General features: G+C 39.4%; 2 protein-coding genes across 3 annotated transcripts in view; one reads left to right on the forward strand and one right to left on the reverse strand.

The window, feature by feature from the left end:
* Window positions 1-16,010, forward strand: part of cacna2d4a (calcium channel, voltage-dependent, alpha 2/delta subunit 4a) — a 37,991-nt gene that overhangs the window by 10,236 nt on the left and 11,745 nt on the right. For both annotated transcript variants that reach the window (XM_052555138.1, XM_052555139.1), the window contains exons 24-27: window positions 596-689; window positions 797-889; window positions 1,299-1,429; window positions 1,528-1,599. In XM_052555138.1, coding sequence (XP_052411098.1) covers window positions 596-689; window positions 797-889; window positions 1,299-1,429; window positions 1,528-1,599 — 390 coding nt within the window. The remainder of the gene's footprint in view (window positions 1-595; window positions 690-796; window positions 890-1,298; window positions 1,430-1,527; window positions 1,600-16,010) is intronic.
* lrtm2a (leucine-rich repeats and transmembrane domains 2a) lies at window positions 2,788-15,910 on the reverse strand. The gene is made up of 4 exons (XM_052555142.1): window positions 15,407-15,910; window positions 11,768-11,927; window positions 8,650-9,246; window positions 2,788-6,835 (listed from the first exon to the last, which is right to left on the reverse strand). Exons 2-4 carry the CDS (start codon window positions 11,826-11,828, stop codon window positions 6,378-6,380), a joined length of 1,116 nt encoding a protein of 371 aa, XP_052411102.1. The 5' UTR covers window positions 11,829-11,927; window positions 15,407-15,910; the 3' UTR covers window positions 2,788-6,377.

Consider the following 16,010-nt stretch of genomic DNA (forward strand, 5'->3'; position numbering starts at 1 on the left):
TGTCTCTGTCTTTGGGACACCAGACTAGAAGTTTTTACCTGGCATTTCAGTTTTTACTTGTATAATTACATTTATTTATATTCTTGTTCGATTACAAATAAGCAAAAACACAAGCAATTTCAGCAGAAAAGGTGATAAAATGAATGAAAATTCTAAATTACGATTCTGTCATCATTCATTCACCCTCAAGCTCCAAACACGGATGATTTTCTTTCTTCTGTTGAACAAAAAATTAGATATTTGGTATCCAAACAGTTGACAGCAGACCACACTGTTTTTTTAATACCAGTCAGTGGCTCCCAGCAAATGTTCCTTTATTTTTTTGTGCTCAACATAAGAAATTCATACAGGTTTGTAACAGCTTATGGGTGAGTAAATGATGATAGAAATTTAATTTATGCATGAACCGTGTAAGCAACAAAAACAATATAAATACTCTGTTTTGGAACAGAGTTAAACAATTAGCTGCGCATGTAATTCCTCTCAAATCTTTGTACCTTTTATTCTCTGTATACATCATTGTAATGAAACACATTTTGATCTGAATGAGGATTGAAGATATCCGCAGTTGAGTTCTGCTCTGTCTGTTCTTCAGGTGATGAAAGACTTCTGCAGCACACTCTGTTTGACGCAGTGGTCACAGCTCCTATGGAAGCCTACTGGACCGCACTGCTGCTCAATGCCTCCGGGTAAAACCTCCCACCCACGCACACAGCGTCACAGACAAGTTTCATTAGTCAAATACATGCTCGGCCGTGACCTTTCTCATTCTTCTGCTCGCCTCCGTCCTGTGCAGCATTGATGGGGGTGTGGAGACGGCGTTCCTGGGCACACGCTCTGGCCTCATGAGAATGATCAGATATGTTGGCGCAGAGAAACGTGTGGCAAAGTGAGTACCTTTAATCAAGAGCCCCTGCTGTCTGCATCACGACTCAACCGCATAGACAGCATCTGCATTGTCATAGGTTTTCTTAAGGCCACCCACTCCCACAGCACTTCATATAACTTTCATTAGTATGCACTCTAAAATACACTCAACACTGGAAATATAAAGAGGGACAAGCAGTCAAGCAGTAAAACAGAACATTGTATTCTAAATACTATCTAAATACTATATATATATATATATATATATATATATATACACACACTATATATATATATATATATATATATATATATATATATATATATATATATATAGATAGATAGATAGATAGATAGATAGATAGATAGATAGATAGATATTATCATACATACACTCTGATATGAATCTCTGAATCTCTATTTTTCCTCAGAAAATTCTTATCTCCATCGGATAAGGAGAATATTTTTACTCTGGACCATTTCCCTGTTTGGTATCGTCGTGCAGCAGAGAATCCATCTGGACGATTTTTGTACTATGTCCCAATTGAGGACAGCTCACAAGGTAGCTTCCACCCTGAAATCCACATCATACAGAGTATGAATTTTACACCCTATTTAGAATATCCTATTCCGTATTGTTTTTTTTTTCTTTCCCTGCAGTGGATGGCAGATTTGTGATTGCTGTCACGTCTGTTACAGTCTCTGTGAACAAAAAGACAGCAGTTGCTGGAGGTACGATTTTCCATGGTTATTCTTTTATATATATATATATATATATATATATATATATATATATATATATATATATATATATATATATATATATATATATATATATATATATATATATATATATATATATAATAGTCTGTGCTGATGAAAAACTGAGATACTATTATCTTTGTCCATTTTAAGTGTGTTTGCACATGTGCCCATGTATGGATGTGCAACCATCTCTGGAATTCACCTCCTCATGAACAACTAATTTCCCCAACATGACCATTGCTTGTGCTTTTTCTTCTGTACCCAAAAGCATCTTTCACACATACAGTATTTACTGGTAACTTACCATTAAATAACCATTAAGAGGTCATGTGTGAACAGACATTTTCAAAAATACCAGTAAATTCATTCTGCCAATTTAACGGTATGAGAAGTTGTAACATTACCAGTAAATTGCCGGATTGATGCTGTGTGTAAACACAGATATTCTGGTGCAGATGACACTTTTACTCTGTGCTGAGTAGTTCGGTTTAAAGTCGTTTAATCGATGTCTCAGGAGCAAAAGCGCTGCATGAATGTGAACATTTGACAAAAAATGAAAACAACAAATACACTGACCGCGCAAATACCATTAAATGTTTAGAAACTGGGAAGCACAGCCGTTTGGGTCATTTCTGGTTAATGATGTCACAGAATTTACTGGTAATTTGGAACCGATGTGTGAATGGTGCTTTACTGGTAAACGTCGACACAGAATGTCGTTGTCTGTGAACAGTGCATTCTTTTTATTTTCCGGTAATTTTAAGGCAAGTTACTGGTATTACTGTGTGAAAGGGGCTATAAAGACACTCAAAACTGATTACTTGTATTAATACACTAAGGAAAAGATCAGGAAGTCACTGCAGTTGGACTCTATTTCATGCTTTAAAGTGTTTAAAAAAAGGAGCCAATGGAAAATGTCAGTCAATGGAAAAATCCATTTTACCTCCATAATGGTTTTTTATTTTCTACCAGCCGGGGCTAAATAGACTATATGCTAATCAGCCTATGCTTGACCCATTGGTTTATCCATCCATTTCAGATTTTGAATCCTGATCTTTCTCCATTTTGTGTAAAAACTAAAGCATCAGCAAATTTTATCACTTTACTTTGAGCAAACTGTTGTGTGAATGCTTGCTGAAAATTACACTTCAACAGTTACGGAAATACATTCTTTATTCATTTTTAACACAGAATTATATCACAGCTCACAAATCATATTTCCAACTGATTTTTATCAAGCGAAAATATAAAGAAGTATCTCATGTCATTCTTAGAAAAAAGGTCAAGTGAAGAAAGGGTCACATCAATAAGCTATAAGGTATTAAACCGAAACTTCATAATGATTTTGAAGATTCTTTCAGCTCAGTCAAATGGGCAAATTGTTTTACTTTCATCCATGAACTGGGATTTACAAAGCCTTTATTTAGCAAGGGTGCGTAGTGAAGTTTGTGTTGTATCCCTGCTCTTATAGGTAAGGCCAGGACAGAGTAGACACACCCCAGCTGAGTCATTGCTCATTTATAAACCGCCCTTCATATCCACTGACATAACATCACGACTGCTCTGTCGGTTTATATTCAGATTAACCGCATTGTTGACATCGTGAAGCATGTGCTCACTTTTGAGAATATTCGCAATAAGTGCAATTTGACAGGAAAGTATTAGTCCACCAGTGGCAAAAGTGCTTTTGTCTTTTTTTTTTTCCTTCTTTCTTTTCATAACAAGAGGATACAGGGTATGTGTTTTGTCGCCCCGTGCAGAGTACAGGCCTTTGACACATGCTGCATAAAATAAGAGCTAAATGAACAGTAATGGCAGGAGAGACCGCAACCATTAGATGAAACTCCTCTCATTAATAATTCATGAGTTTTCTCTGAATTCTCTGACAAAGGATTTTTAAGAGTTCCTCTACTAAAGGAGTTTGCACAGGAAACACAGGGAAAAGTATACTCTATTTTTGCAATCAAGTTATTGTTCATAAATAATTTGTAAGACACAGATTAAAATATATATACATATATTCAACGTACTTTTGAATACATGTATATCTGTACTTATATATACTCAGCTTATGGCTGCAAATATCACTGAACACAGAGACAAAGTCCTGGACACTTAACTGCTGGTGTGGGTATTAGCACACACATTAGTGGTACTTTGATTTACAACTTTTTGCCAGCAACCTAACCAGTAATTTGCATTGGTAATGAATAGAGTGTGGGAAAGATTGTTGCTATAGTAACAGCGGAAGAGCATCCTGATGAGGTGGTGTGAGATTTGCTCCACACCCTTGTGCCTACTGTACATCCTTCCTATAGATGGCAGCATTGTGCAAGACACTCAATGATGACGTTATTGGCAACATTATGACTCTATGTTGGTTCATGTTACCAATGTGCAAGCTAGTTTTTGACAGCCTTCTTTCCCTTTTTTTCGTCCAGTCACTGAGGTTGATTGCTGCAGAAAAGCTTATATTGATAATATCTGTGGGCTTCTGAAAGTTTAAGTCAAATTTATCTGAAATATTTAGTCTAAACAACTTCTGCCCTCAAGGAAAAGCGGATTATGCAAATTGGTCCACAAGCAGAAAATTGATCACACAGGCGCAATCGATTCTCCTCCATTGCCAGCCCAAGAGAAAAGATCCGACTAAATCAGATATGACATCCTAGTCCAGAATTAAACAACAGATCAACAAAGACATTGATTTATATTGCACAGAAAAGTCTATCTTAATAAAGAGAAGGTTTATTTCCACCTCAGCTATTGTCTTTTTCTGGATTTGTTTAGAGGGCAGCTATCCTGTAGGGCCACTGTGCATCATTAGCCACCAAGGTGTAATTAACAGTTCCAGTAGCCACAATCTGCCACCCTCCACTAACATCACAGAGTCCTCAGCCTGCTCTAAATTAGCACTTCACGATACTTCAAGACACTTCACAATAGACACCTGGATTCTTCTAGTCTTACAAAAACACATCTGACCTCTAGAGATGAACATGGAGAAATAGCAAACATTAATCGAAACAAAACAATGTTATCAACACAAATTATCACACAATACAAAGGACAAACCTCACACGTATAAACATAAAACTGGGATCACATCACATTGTATCGAATATATTATAGCTGATAAATTAGGTGGGAATATTTCAAATATGATATGTAGGGGTTATGATGTTAAGTTCACACTGGGGTAGGGTTAAGGGTTACAATTAAGGTTGGAGGAGAGAGTTAGTATTGGGGTTTAATGTTTGGGTTGGGAGTAGAGCTGAAGGTTTAGGGTAAGAGTTGAATGTTTGGAATGGTGATGGAGATTTAGAGTTATGGGGTTCATATTACTGATGGAGATTTATGGTAAAGGCAGGGATTACCATTGACGGTCTATGGTTGTGGGTTTAGATTGGTGACAGAGGCTTTTGGTAAGGGTTGGAATTCATGTAGAAGGTTCAGGGTTGAGGTTTAAGATTAGCGTTGAAGGCTTAGGGTTAGAATTGTAGAATGGTTATGATTAGTCATGGGTGTTTATGGTAACAGTGTTACAGGGTTAGGATTTGGTGGTTTAGAATAGTGTTGAAGGTTTAGGGGTAGAGTTGGGGGTTAAGATTGATGATGGAGGCTCATGGTAGGAGGTAGGGATTCATGTTGGAGGTACAGGTTTGTGGGTTCAGATTAGTGATGGAGGTTCATGGTAAGGGGTAGGGATTCATGTTGGAGGTTCAGGGTTGGGGGTTAATATTAGTGTTGGAGGCTTAGGGTTATAGTTGGGGGTTAGGATTCATGATGGAGGTTTATGGTAAGGGTATGGGTTACTGTCTGAGTTTTAGGGCTGGGGGTTTAGATTAGGGATTGAGGAGGTTTAGGGTATGATCGGGATTTGTGTTGTACATTTAGGAGAATTGTAGAATGGTTCAGGAGTGAAGGCTTGGTTGTAGAGTTGGAGGTTTATGATTACACCATTTCTAAACCAAGCACATCGGTTGACACAAGAGTGAGGCAGTCTACATGGGACACTTTAAAGTCAACATTCCAAACATTTTTTCGGGAAGTTGGACAAGCCCATGTAATATGTCAGAAATCGGGGCACCAGTTTATGGTGTAATGCATCACAATGTATCCATTGTAGATAGCATTGATCATAATGAGTGTTATTGGCTTTTGATGTGTTGTCCCACTTGCATGTGTGACCCAGTGTAGACTGTGTTAGAGGTGATGGTTATGGTAAGAGTTGAGATTAGTATTGAAGTGATAGGATTCTAGTTGAGGGCTTGGATTAGTTTTGAGAGGTTGGGATTAGAGTTAAAGGTCTAGGATTAAGGGTTGGGATTAGAATTATGATTCTGAGGTTTGGGTTGATGATTGGGCTGCTACAGAGGCTAATGCTAATGACAGCACACGATCCTCTAGAAATATCAGGGTTCAGAACTGTGAACAGTTGCATCCACACCTCCTCTGCTGAGATCCTCTCAACACTGGAGGAGGGTAGGGAAGTTCTAAAGTGCTGAGTGGTCCCTCTTGTCCTGGGGCAAATAGGTCAAAGGTCTTAGGCCAAAGTTTAGACATTGAGTAAAGTGTAAGTCTGAGAGTCAGAGAAGGTCTCAGGAAGGACAGAGAGACAGGAAACAGGGATGATGAATCCTCCACTGGTCAGCTAAATGATCATCAAATGTGCAGCTCAACCAGTAAAGGGTTCTTTAGATTTGTGGCTGACCTCTGAACTCTGACCCCTCTCCCCCATTACCCTATGCAACTGATGAAATATGTTTCTCCTCATTGTCGGCTTCTGCCTCTGCATCACCCATCAACGGCTGCCTCTTCTTTAGCTCTCGTTGGTATTTTGCCATTAGAGAGGCATAAATGCAGCCATACGCTGCAGCAGCCACCATCATGATACACACGATTCCACAGACCACACCAGCGATCACTACTGTACCGATCGCCCTGCGAACACTGACCGGCCGATAACGATGCTTCACACAGTCTGGTAGCTCCGCCTCCGTACGCACCACTGCACCTTCAGACGACGGAGCGGCTGTCCCTCGAAAACAAGGTGGAGATCCACTCTTTGTGCTCCCAGACCCGCCCCCATTCTCATCTTCCAATTGCAGACAGTAGTTGAACATCTCCACAGGAACGCCCCTGATGTCACGACCCCTTAAGTCCTTCGGAAGTGTACACTCAACGGCATCGACATAACCACCTACGACAAAGCAATAGAGAAAGATAAATAAAAATTTTAGCTCTCTGAGGTAAACAATAGTCAACTCTAATGAATTTAAATGGCTGCTTCAATCCCTCCAAAATAGCACTGCACAGCTAGTAGGGTCAGCATCCCTCTTCAATTTGTGTGCGTGTGTTTGTATGAGAAGAAGAGCGGTTGCTGGTGTATAATTAATAAGCCTGACATGCATACAGAAGCTCTGTCCCCAAACCTAGTGAGCCGCCACACTGCCTACTGCCTACATAGGCAGCTGCCTTCAAAGGCATCATGTTAACCGTCATGGAACCTCATGAGAGTGATTTGGAATGCTCTACATAGGCAGTAACTCTGCATGTCACACATTTTATTTTATTTTTTATGTTTTGCACAGGAAAGACGACTCACACTTGATTTTAATGTATCTATCTTGGATTTTCTTATTTATTGCATTGTGGTATCTCATGAAAATAAACATACCTTAGAATTTGGTCAAAACAGAAGGCAGCATAAGTAAGATACCTACCTTCATGTCAAGAGCAAAACTATGATGCCTCAAAATGCAGCCTCCGTAGGCAGCTCAATAGGTTTTGGAACAGAGCAAGAGAATTGGAGCCCACCATGACTGAAGTCTCTTTCTCACACACGCTAAAAGCTTTGTGACTCAGCCTCTCATGTCTGTTTCAAATCCCCCTCCCTCTCAAAGCTGCTCTGAAATAGAATGAAATTAGTTTCTCTGACTCAGAGAAGAAGGATTGAGACGGATAGAAAAATAGAAAGCAAGAGGTAAAGAGAATAAGAAGCATAGGTTTCTAAGCTCTGCTTCACAATTATTTTTGGGGTTTTGCCACATTTCATTGCCAGAGGTAGACAAAAGATAGACAGGAAATTATTATGGAGAGAGTGGGTACATATCCAACAATATGTCTTGTGTACATGCACTTACCATTGGCTTATAGTGCCATCTGTTAAAAGGCTTAATAAAGATTTTTTTTTAAACTGATAATTCCTTAAATTCTCAATGGTTGAGCAATGTTTAAAGTCCTCGTAAAATGCCAATAAACTATACTGCTTGATGGAAGAGTAGTTTATTCAAAATTTTAAATATTAATAGTTTTAATTATTTATTGAACACTGCATTGCGCTTTATAAGCACAATATGTCACTGAAGACCAATTTTAAGTGTGTTTTGGGCAGTCCACTTTGGCCTGTGCCAAAGAACACATCACACTTAAAGAGGTAGTTTACCCAAAAATGAAAATTCTGTTATTAATTACTCACATGTTGTTCTAAACCCATAAGTCCTTCAGTTATTTTCGGTCACACAAATTAAGATTTTTTTTATAAGATTCAAGAGCTTTTTGAATCTGCATAGACTGCAACACAACTGACATGTTCAAGGACCAGAAAGGTTGTAAGGGCATTTACACAGAAGAGAAGAGATTGTTGAATTAAGCCATTATTTTTGTTTTCTTTGCGCAAAAAAATTATTCTCGTAGCTCCATAATATTGCGCTTGATCCACTGATGTCACATGGATTATTTGGATGATATTAATCCTACAACCTTTCTGGGCCTTGAACGTGTCAGTTGTGACGTGAATTTCATCAAAAATATCTTAATTTGTGTTTGGAAGATGAACGAAGGTTTTACTGGTTTGGAACGACATGAGGGTGAGTAATTAATGACAGAATTTTCATTTTTGGGTGAACTATCCTTTCATGGTAAAATCCTAGTAACACACAGCCTCTTGTGGCTTATTGCTTATAGGACGTGTTTGTACACCTGCAGAGAACCAAAACAGCATGCAGTCCTCACCTCGATATATTAGCCACTCCATCCAGTGTTTGAAGTCTCTCAGGTTGCAGTCACACTCCCAGGGGTTCATGCCCAGCTCCAGGTGCTGAAGGTTGACGAGAGGCTCAAATGTGGCTCTCTCCAGAGCATGAAGTCTGTTCCCAGCCAAGGAGAGCCAGGTCAGCCTTTGCAGCTCATCCAGCAGGCCCAGCGGCACAGCGGCCAAGCCGTTCAGAGACAGATCCAGTCTCCGCAGCAGGGTCAGGCCACGAAATATCTCACGATTCAAAATCGTCAGGCTGTTGTTACGCAAACTCAAATCACTCAGGTTACTCAGCTCACGGAACAGTCTGGAAGGCAGGTTGTCCAAATAGTTATTGGATAGGTCGAGTGTCTCCAGGGTGCTTAGGTTGGCGAAGGCAGAGACGGGAAGGGAGGAGAGGCGGTTATTGGCCAGAAGGAGGGTATGTGTGCCCTCCGGGAGAGAAGTGAGAGCGGGCACAGATACTAGACTCCGCCCACTGCAGTTAGCTTCCAGTGAGTTACACACACACTCTGAAGGACAGCCAGCGCATAACTGCAGTAACGTAGCACACACACTCAGCACACCTAGCAGACCTGTGGAAAAGAAAAAAACAAAAGTGTATATCGTTGGAAAGAACTGACATAAATCATTTCCTCATGAAAGCTGCTTTGATTGATGTGAAAGATGTGACAGGTGTTGATTTAGTGCCACTGTGAATCACATGTACAGTATTTAATGAAGGGGACCAGTGCTCGACAGAAATGAACCTGTAGCTGCTGCTCCTACACACTTTTTTAAACTGGAGCTTATGTGATACAAACGTACCTCTAGACAAGACAGCAGTATTTTTGTTGCAGTTGCTGTAAGTCGCAGCACCTTTAGCTGTTTTTTTTAACTCACTTATTTTGATTTGTGTTTTTTGCCAAAAATGAAAATAGTTTAATTATTTACTCGCCTTCATGTCTCTTCAGAACTGTATGACTTTCTTTCCTCCCTAGTACACAACAGAAGATATACTACAAAAAGTCCAAAATGTTTTTTATCATATTGGAGGCTAGAGCTGTGAAGCTCCAAAGATGACAAAAAAAATTAAAACAATAAGTCTATATTACTTGTGCTCTGTATTCAAAGTCTTCCAAAACCACACGCGTGCTTTGCAATGAAAAGCCCAAAATTTAACTTGCAATTTACTGAAAATCAATAAAGAAATGCACACTACATTCAATATTTCAACTGAATGTGAGTGCAAATGAGATTTAAGAACTACACTTCAACAACTGATAACAATTCAGCTATTTCTTTGTTGTTTCCTGGCAGTTGCTTTTCCATTGTAAATGAACATGTATGATGGGAATTTAATGTGCCTCAGAGTTAAACAGAGAACGTCCTCTGCTCTGCCGTGACAAAACAAACATTTGCCAACTGTTCATCACCTCTCTCTTTTATGCGACTGTGGAAGAGGGTAGAGCGCAATGTTTCTCTATGTGTGTGAGAGACAATCACATGCTATCAATGGATATGACGGTTTTAAATGTTCCCAGTTGTCTCGTTGCTGAATGTGTGTGTGAGAGTGTTTGGCAGTTTGAGTGCAGACAGATGCAGTTACAGAACTCAGAAATCTGATCCTGACCAGCCTCAACACCCTGATCCCTCTGTAATCAGAGACACATACAATCATCACAAACACACACACACTCTCTCTAATACACACTCACACAATTCTGTGTAATCTCAATAATTAATCCATCCTTCTAAACGATGTAGTTGTGAATGATCCTAGAATTGCTGTTTTGGCCAATCAACCTTTAATCTTCAGTATATCTCATCTTTCCGAAACAGCACAAGTTCTCTTTTTTCTCTCATCCCTTTTGTTTGGCTGAGGACAAATGTGTGTCAGCACATCAGTATAGGCATATGACTGCTGTTACTGAAACACAATGTTCTTTCACTGTCATGTGCCCTATGTGTTCAGAACAATCCTTTAGAAAACCACAAAGAAGGCTGTATGTCAGTGGCGAGGACGGAAATCTCCCAGTGACTGGACCTAGTTTAAAATAGGATGAGCATCTATTCTACAATTTTAGAAAGTGTACCTTTTTTCTTAGCTTTTAGTATTGGTTCATTTTAACAGGAGGACTCCAGTTCCCAGAATAAATAAAACTAATTACTAAAGAAGTTTGGCAATTTGAAGAGAGTGCTGATGGCTTCATTGAAAATTAATGGGGACTGCAGCTTTTAAGCTTCAAAATGCACAATAAAAGTAATTTGTACAACTAACATACTATATATTCTACAGTCTATAGTTTTTTGACTCATTGAATCCTTCAGATGCATTTTACGAACTGGATCAACGTATTAACTGAAACTATCAGACTCAAAGGAAAGATTCCTTCACAGATCTAGTGTGGATGTCAAGATTATCAATGAATAGTCAGCAAACAGGCTTTTCCCTCACACAAAGCTAGCTTATGGCTTCAGAAGTCTTTGACGATGGTGCGAGTCTTTTAAGATAATTTTACTGTTTTGTCATTTTGGAGCTTGCCAACACCAGTTTCCATTCACTTTCATTACATTGAAAGGAATGGATACGATATTCTTTTAAAAAGCTTTGTGCTCCCTAGAAAAACGAAAGCTGTAAGGACTAAGTATTAACTTACAATACAGATTTTAAGACACTTAACCAGCAAGAATATTTTCACTTTAAAGCAGCAAGTATATGTGACAATGCAGCAAAGCTCGGGGTGTGTGTGTGTTTGCGTTTGTGTTGCCTCTGTGTTGCTTCATGCAGATCTTTAATCAGACACACATTAACTAAAGCCATCCTAATCCATCTGTTGCTGGGGCAGCTGGTGATGTTTGCTGTGCTCTATACCACTCTATACACACCCATACAGACACATACTGTACGTCAACACACACCATCTTTCTTCCCACAAACATAGTGAAACTGATCAATTCCTGAAACGCATCAGTCTGCATTCTGGTGACATGTAAATAATTGATTTAGATCACTGATAGACACAAAAAGCATTTAAAACTGTATGAATGGAATCGGTACTTAAGCCCAGCTCCTTCAGAAGAGTGAATGTGTGTGTGTGAGTGTGTTGGGCTCACCTTGGCTGTCCAGATTTCCTCTCCTCCTGCGACCCACTGTAGGTGCAGTGCTGAGCTGCATTTCTGCGCTTCTACGACTGCAGCTGCCTCAGATCTGCTGTGACATCAGCTGGCCCTGATGCCAGCCTCCACAGGCAGCGATATGAGGCCAGTGACGAGACTGCAGAGAGAGTTTGAAGGATAGTCAGTTTTTTCTGTACTTAATATGACTTTTGAAGGTGAGCGCTTGTTTTCTGCCTGTCTCAGCATAGATGACTTACTGAGTGTGTGAGCTGCATGGTTTGTGTTTTTAGTAGCTGCGGCGAAAACTCAAACCTTGACACAGAAGGTTCACTGTCATAACATGGCTTGTTTTTTTATTTTATATATATATATATATATATATATATATATAAATAATCAGCTCACTTTCTGTCAAGTTGTATCACTTCTGTGTGTATTCTAGTCTAGGTTCAATATTAAACATCAAAGGAAAGAACAAATTAGAAATTAACTTTAGGCACAATATAAACTTAAACCTGTAATTTTGTTTCTCATTTCTGTTCAAAATTATTTTGTATTGTTGATTAGTCTATTCAACATGTTCCAGTAAAGTATTGGAAAATCCAGTTACATTCTATCCTACAAGAATGAAAAATCACAAGTGTGAGCTCTTGAATATTTAAAATTATTTTAGTTTCATTTTAGTCTAGTTCATATGACGTTGCTAAAAAGAACATTATTTTGTGTGTTTGGTGTAATGCAATGTGTTTATGCAGTTTAAGGTTTAAAACACACATTATTTTCCACATAATGTATATTTTGTTGCTCCTTTCTGAAAAGCGAGGAGTATGCAGATTGGCCAGCTACGTATACAGTGCATTATGATTGGTTGAATACGTCAAGCATGTGACTGAAATGTTATGCCACTTAACATACTGTAATGGTGTGTGTCCCGGTGTGAAGAGGCAAAAACAATAAAACCCATTACAGACGAGGCATTTGTCGCATCCAGTGGGGACATATTTACTGATTATACTGTCTTTATGCGTCGAGTTGCAGTTGAATCGTCAGTGGCTAATTCTTTAAATATGTAAACGCACTTACAGATTGTGAGTCAGAAGCGCCAGACTGTTCTTGCAAAGTTGGAATTGCCCCACATTTTAGAAACAGACACCGGTATTGTAGGCTATTCTTTCAGGAAACAGTCCTTGTCCTCTGTGAAATGTGCTTCACACATTTGAATATTTGGGTTGAACTGTTCTGGAACAGTGTTGTAGGTACAACTTAACCACTGATTTCTAGTTGTGTCCTCTTTTGGAAGGCCAAACAAAGTAGTTTTGCTTTCAAAACGAAACACAGCGTCTCCACAACATGGCAGCGACGGCAACAGAATAAAAGTTACGCCTTCTCTCTTTGTGTGAACATTTGGGTGGAGTTATGCAAACCTTCCCACATCGTGATGTAGACATGTGGGGGCGTGTTAGAATGAGCTGTTTTAGGTAGGAGTGGTTTGCTGTTAATTTTTATAAAGAATATCTCTTTGGATTTGAGACTTTAGTCTTTGCAACTTTACAGATCTTCATTATGCACCGAGAGCTTGTAACACTCCAAAGAGAAAGGAAAAACTGAAATCGCATCATATGACCCCTTTAAATACTTTATTTAACAAACTTTATCATTTTTTCCAAAATGAAATTAAATGCAGACTTATGCTTACATCTTCCGATTCTCATATTTTTCACTGCAAAAAAGACTCAACAATATATTAAAACTGTTCTCCAATTTAAGATACCAAACTCTGAAAAGCCAAGCTCAAGTACTTCCCAGCAAATTCTGTCAGCAAACTGCATAAATGTATGTGCTGATGAAAAACTAATAATTACATCATAAAAAGGCAATAATTAAAAAATGTAACAAAATGAAACGCGTATTAAAAAAGATTAAATGTTTTATTTGTTTTACTTGTTGTCATGTAAACAATATCGGAGAATGATAAACTTGGAAATTTGCTGTTAAATTATGGAAATATTAGATTAAAACATCAGGGTGTACTTCAAGAACCTAATTTCGGTCAAAAGGGTATGTAGTATGTCAGCAATTGTCTCATTTGTTTCTATTTGTATTTCTCCTATTAAATTTCAAGAAAAATATCCAAGACAAACTTGATACTTCAATCAGACATAACTGAAATATCCTGTAAGTTCCCTGAGCTATGAAAGAGCAACATCAGAGAAACAGAACTTTCCTTCTGGCACAAAGCCATCTGCAACACAGCGGTGCTTACTGAAATACTGTAGTAGTACTGACACTGCAGAGACGATTTAGTTAATTGCAGTACAGTAATACGACACTGAAACACTTACAGCACATGACAGAGACGGGAATATTTTTATTATAACGACGTACCATTATGTAATACCAGTTGTGTAACACAATGCTGTGAATGTGTGTGTCTCAGATCATTGAGCACAAGGTTACAAGTTGCTTCTGTTTACGCCAGGCCAGTTTGCTGTAAAATGGCCGCTGCTGTCTAAGACTCCTTTTCTGTGACACTTCGGCCTTGTCACCTGCCACATCCATCACAGCATGTGTGTCTGAGTGTGCGTATTTGCGCAACGCAACACCAATTCACCAGGCTGTCATCCGAAACGGCACAGTGGAAAAATGTGCAGACATTTAGAGGTTATATTGCATATGTGCATGTGTGCAAGTGAGTTTCTGCAAACACCTTTCGGAGTTGCTCAACACGTGAACATTTTCCACAAATTATGTTTCCTAGAACATGCAAGTTTGAGAGTGTGATAATATGCAAGTGTGTTATGTGTGTGAAGAGAGGATAATTAGTTGAGCGATGTGTCATTTGACTCCCAAGCATGCAGCCCCCACACACACACACACACACACAATGTAATAGTCTCTCACTTTAGCAGCATCTCTCTCCACGTCCAGTTCAGCACATATTTCACACATTCTCACCCCACGCCGTACTAACTTCCTGTGAATGCACAAGGTCAACTATGCATGTGTGTGACAGCATGTATGTTGTTACTGTATCTTGCAACACATAAGTAAATAGAAATGCCCTTTTGATATTCACCCCTGAACCAGTCCTTCTGGTCCCTTTTCTCACGCACAAAAGAAGTCCAACGGCGGAAAAAGTCAACGGCGGAGTGAAGAAACGTTAGAAACAAAGGCGCGGAGGCCAGGGGATGAATTATTAAGAGCAGAATCACAAACAAAGACACACGCTCGCAAAAAAACACACATGCTCACTCAAGCAACACATATAGAGTATGCACAAAAAACATTCAAACCTATACACAAACGTTTTTAAGTCCTACCATAAATGTGTTTATATATGCAAGTGTTTATAGGATTGCATTTTGTAGATGCAATCTCACTCCTACATGCTTATATACTCAAAAACAGCTTTTCAGCACAACACCTGCACTCACATACACATCTCTACATTTCCTTTGTGTCTATATAAAAAATAACTGGACATCATATGCTCTATACCCAAAACAATAGGTGTATGAGTCGGTCTCATTAAAACATCCCTCGGTAAAAATCATGCACAGACATGGTAATCATAACAAGGCAAACTGTAATGTGTGCGTGTGTATGTGTGTTATAGGTTAACAGTGTTTCACTCACCGTCTTTAGATGTTGTCCTTTTCGACGTCCCCCCCCCCACCCCAAGCTCACACACACACTCTCTCTCACACACACACACGCGTGCGCACACACACGGCTGTGGGAGAAATGAGCGAATAGCAGTTCTCGTAACGCTCCAATATGGAAATGAATATATCCTTCCGCTGCCAAGAGCAACGGCTGCCACAGAAGGAGAGATGGATTGGAGGAAGAAAAAAAAAACGATTAAAATAAAGAAGAGGGAGATGAAGGAGGGGAGTTAAATCCTGCGCAATGCCTTGCTGTAATGCTCAGAAAGAGGAGGACACAGAGAGAGAGAGAGAGAGAGTGAGAGAGAAAGGGGGGAAGAGGAGGGGGAGGTGTGCTCCAGTCTTTCAATTCTCTGTGGTTTCCAGCAGATCTGCTCGCCTCTGTGTTGGTATATTGAGTACACAGAATGCACTTGAGTCTATGTGTGTGTGTGTGTCAGGAGGTTGTCTCTCAAACGCGTGCTGTCCTCAGGCTAGCCTTTGGTGCGCATGTGTGTCTCTGTGAGTGTGTGTGAGTAAGTGTGTGTGTGTTGCTTTCTCCATATGTGCATGTGGTGAGGCGTGCAGTGTAAGCG

The sequence above is a fragment of the Carassius gibelio genome, chromosome B4, assembly GCF_023724105.1.
Source record: "Carassius gibelio isolate Cgi1373 ecotype wild population from Czech Republic chromosome B4, carGib1.2-hapl.c, whole genome shotgun sequence".
NCBI lineage: Eukaryota > Metazoa > Chordata > Actinopteri > Cypriniformes > Cyprinidae > Carassius > Carassius gibelio.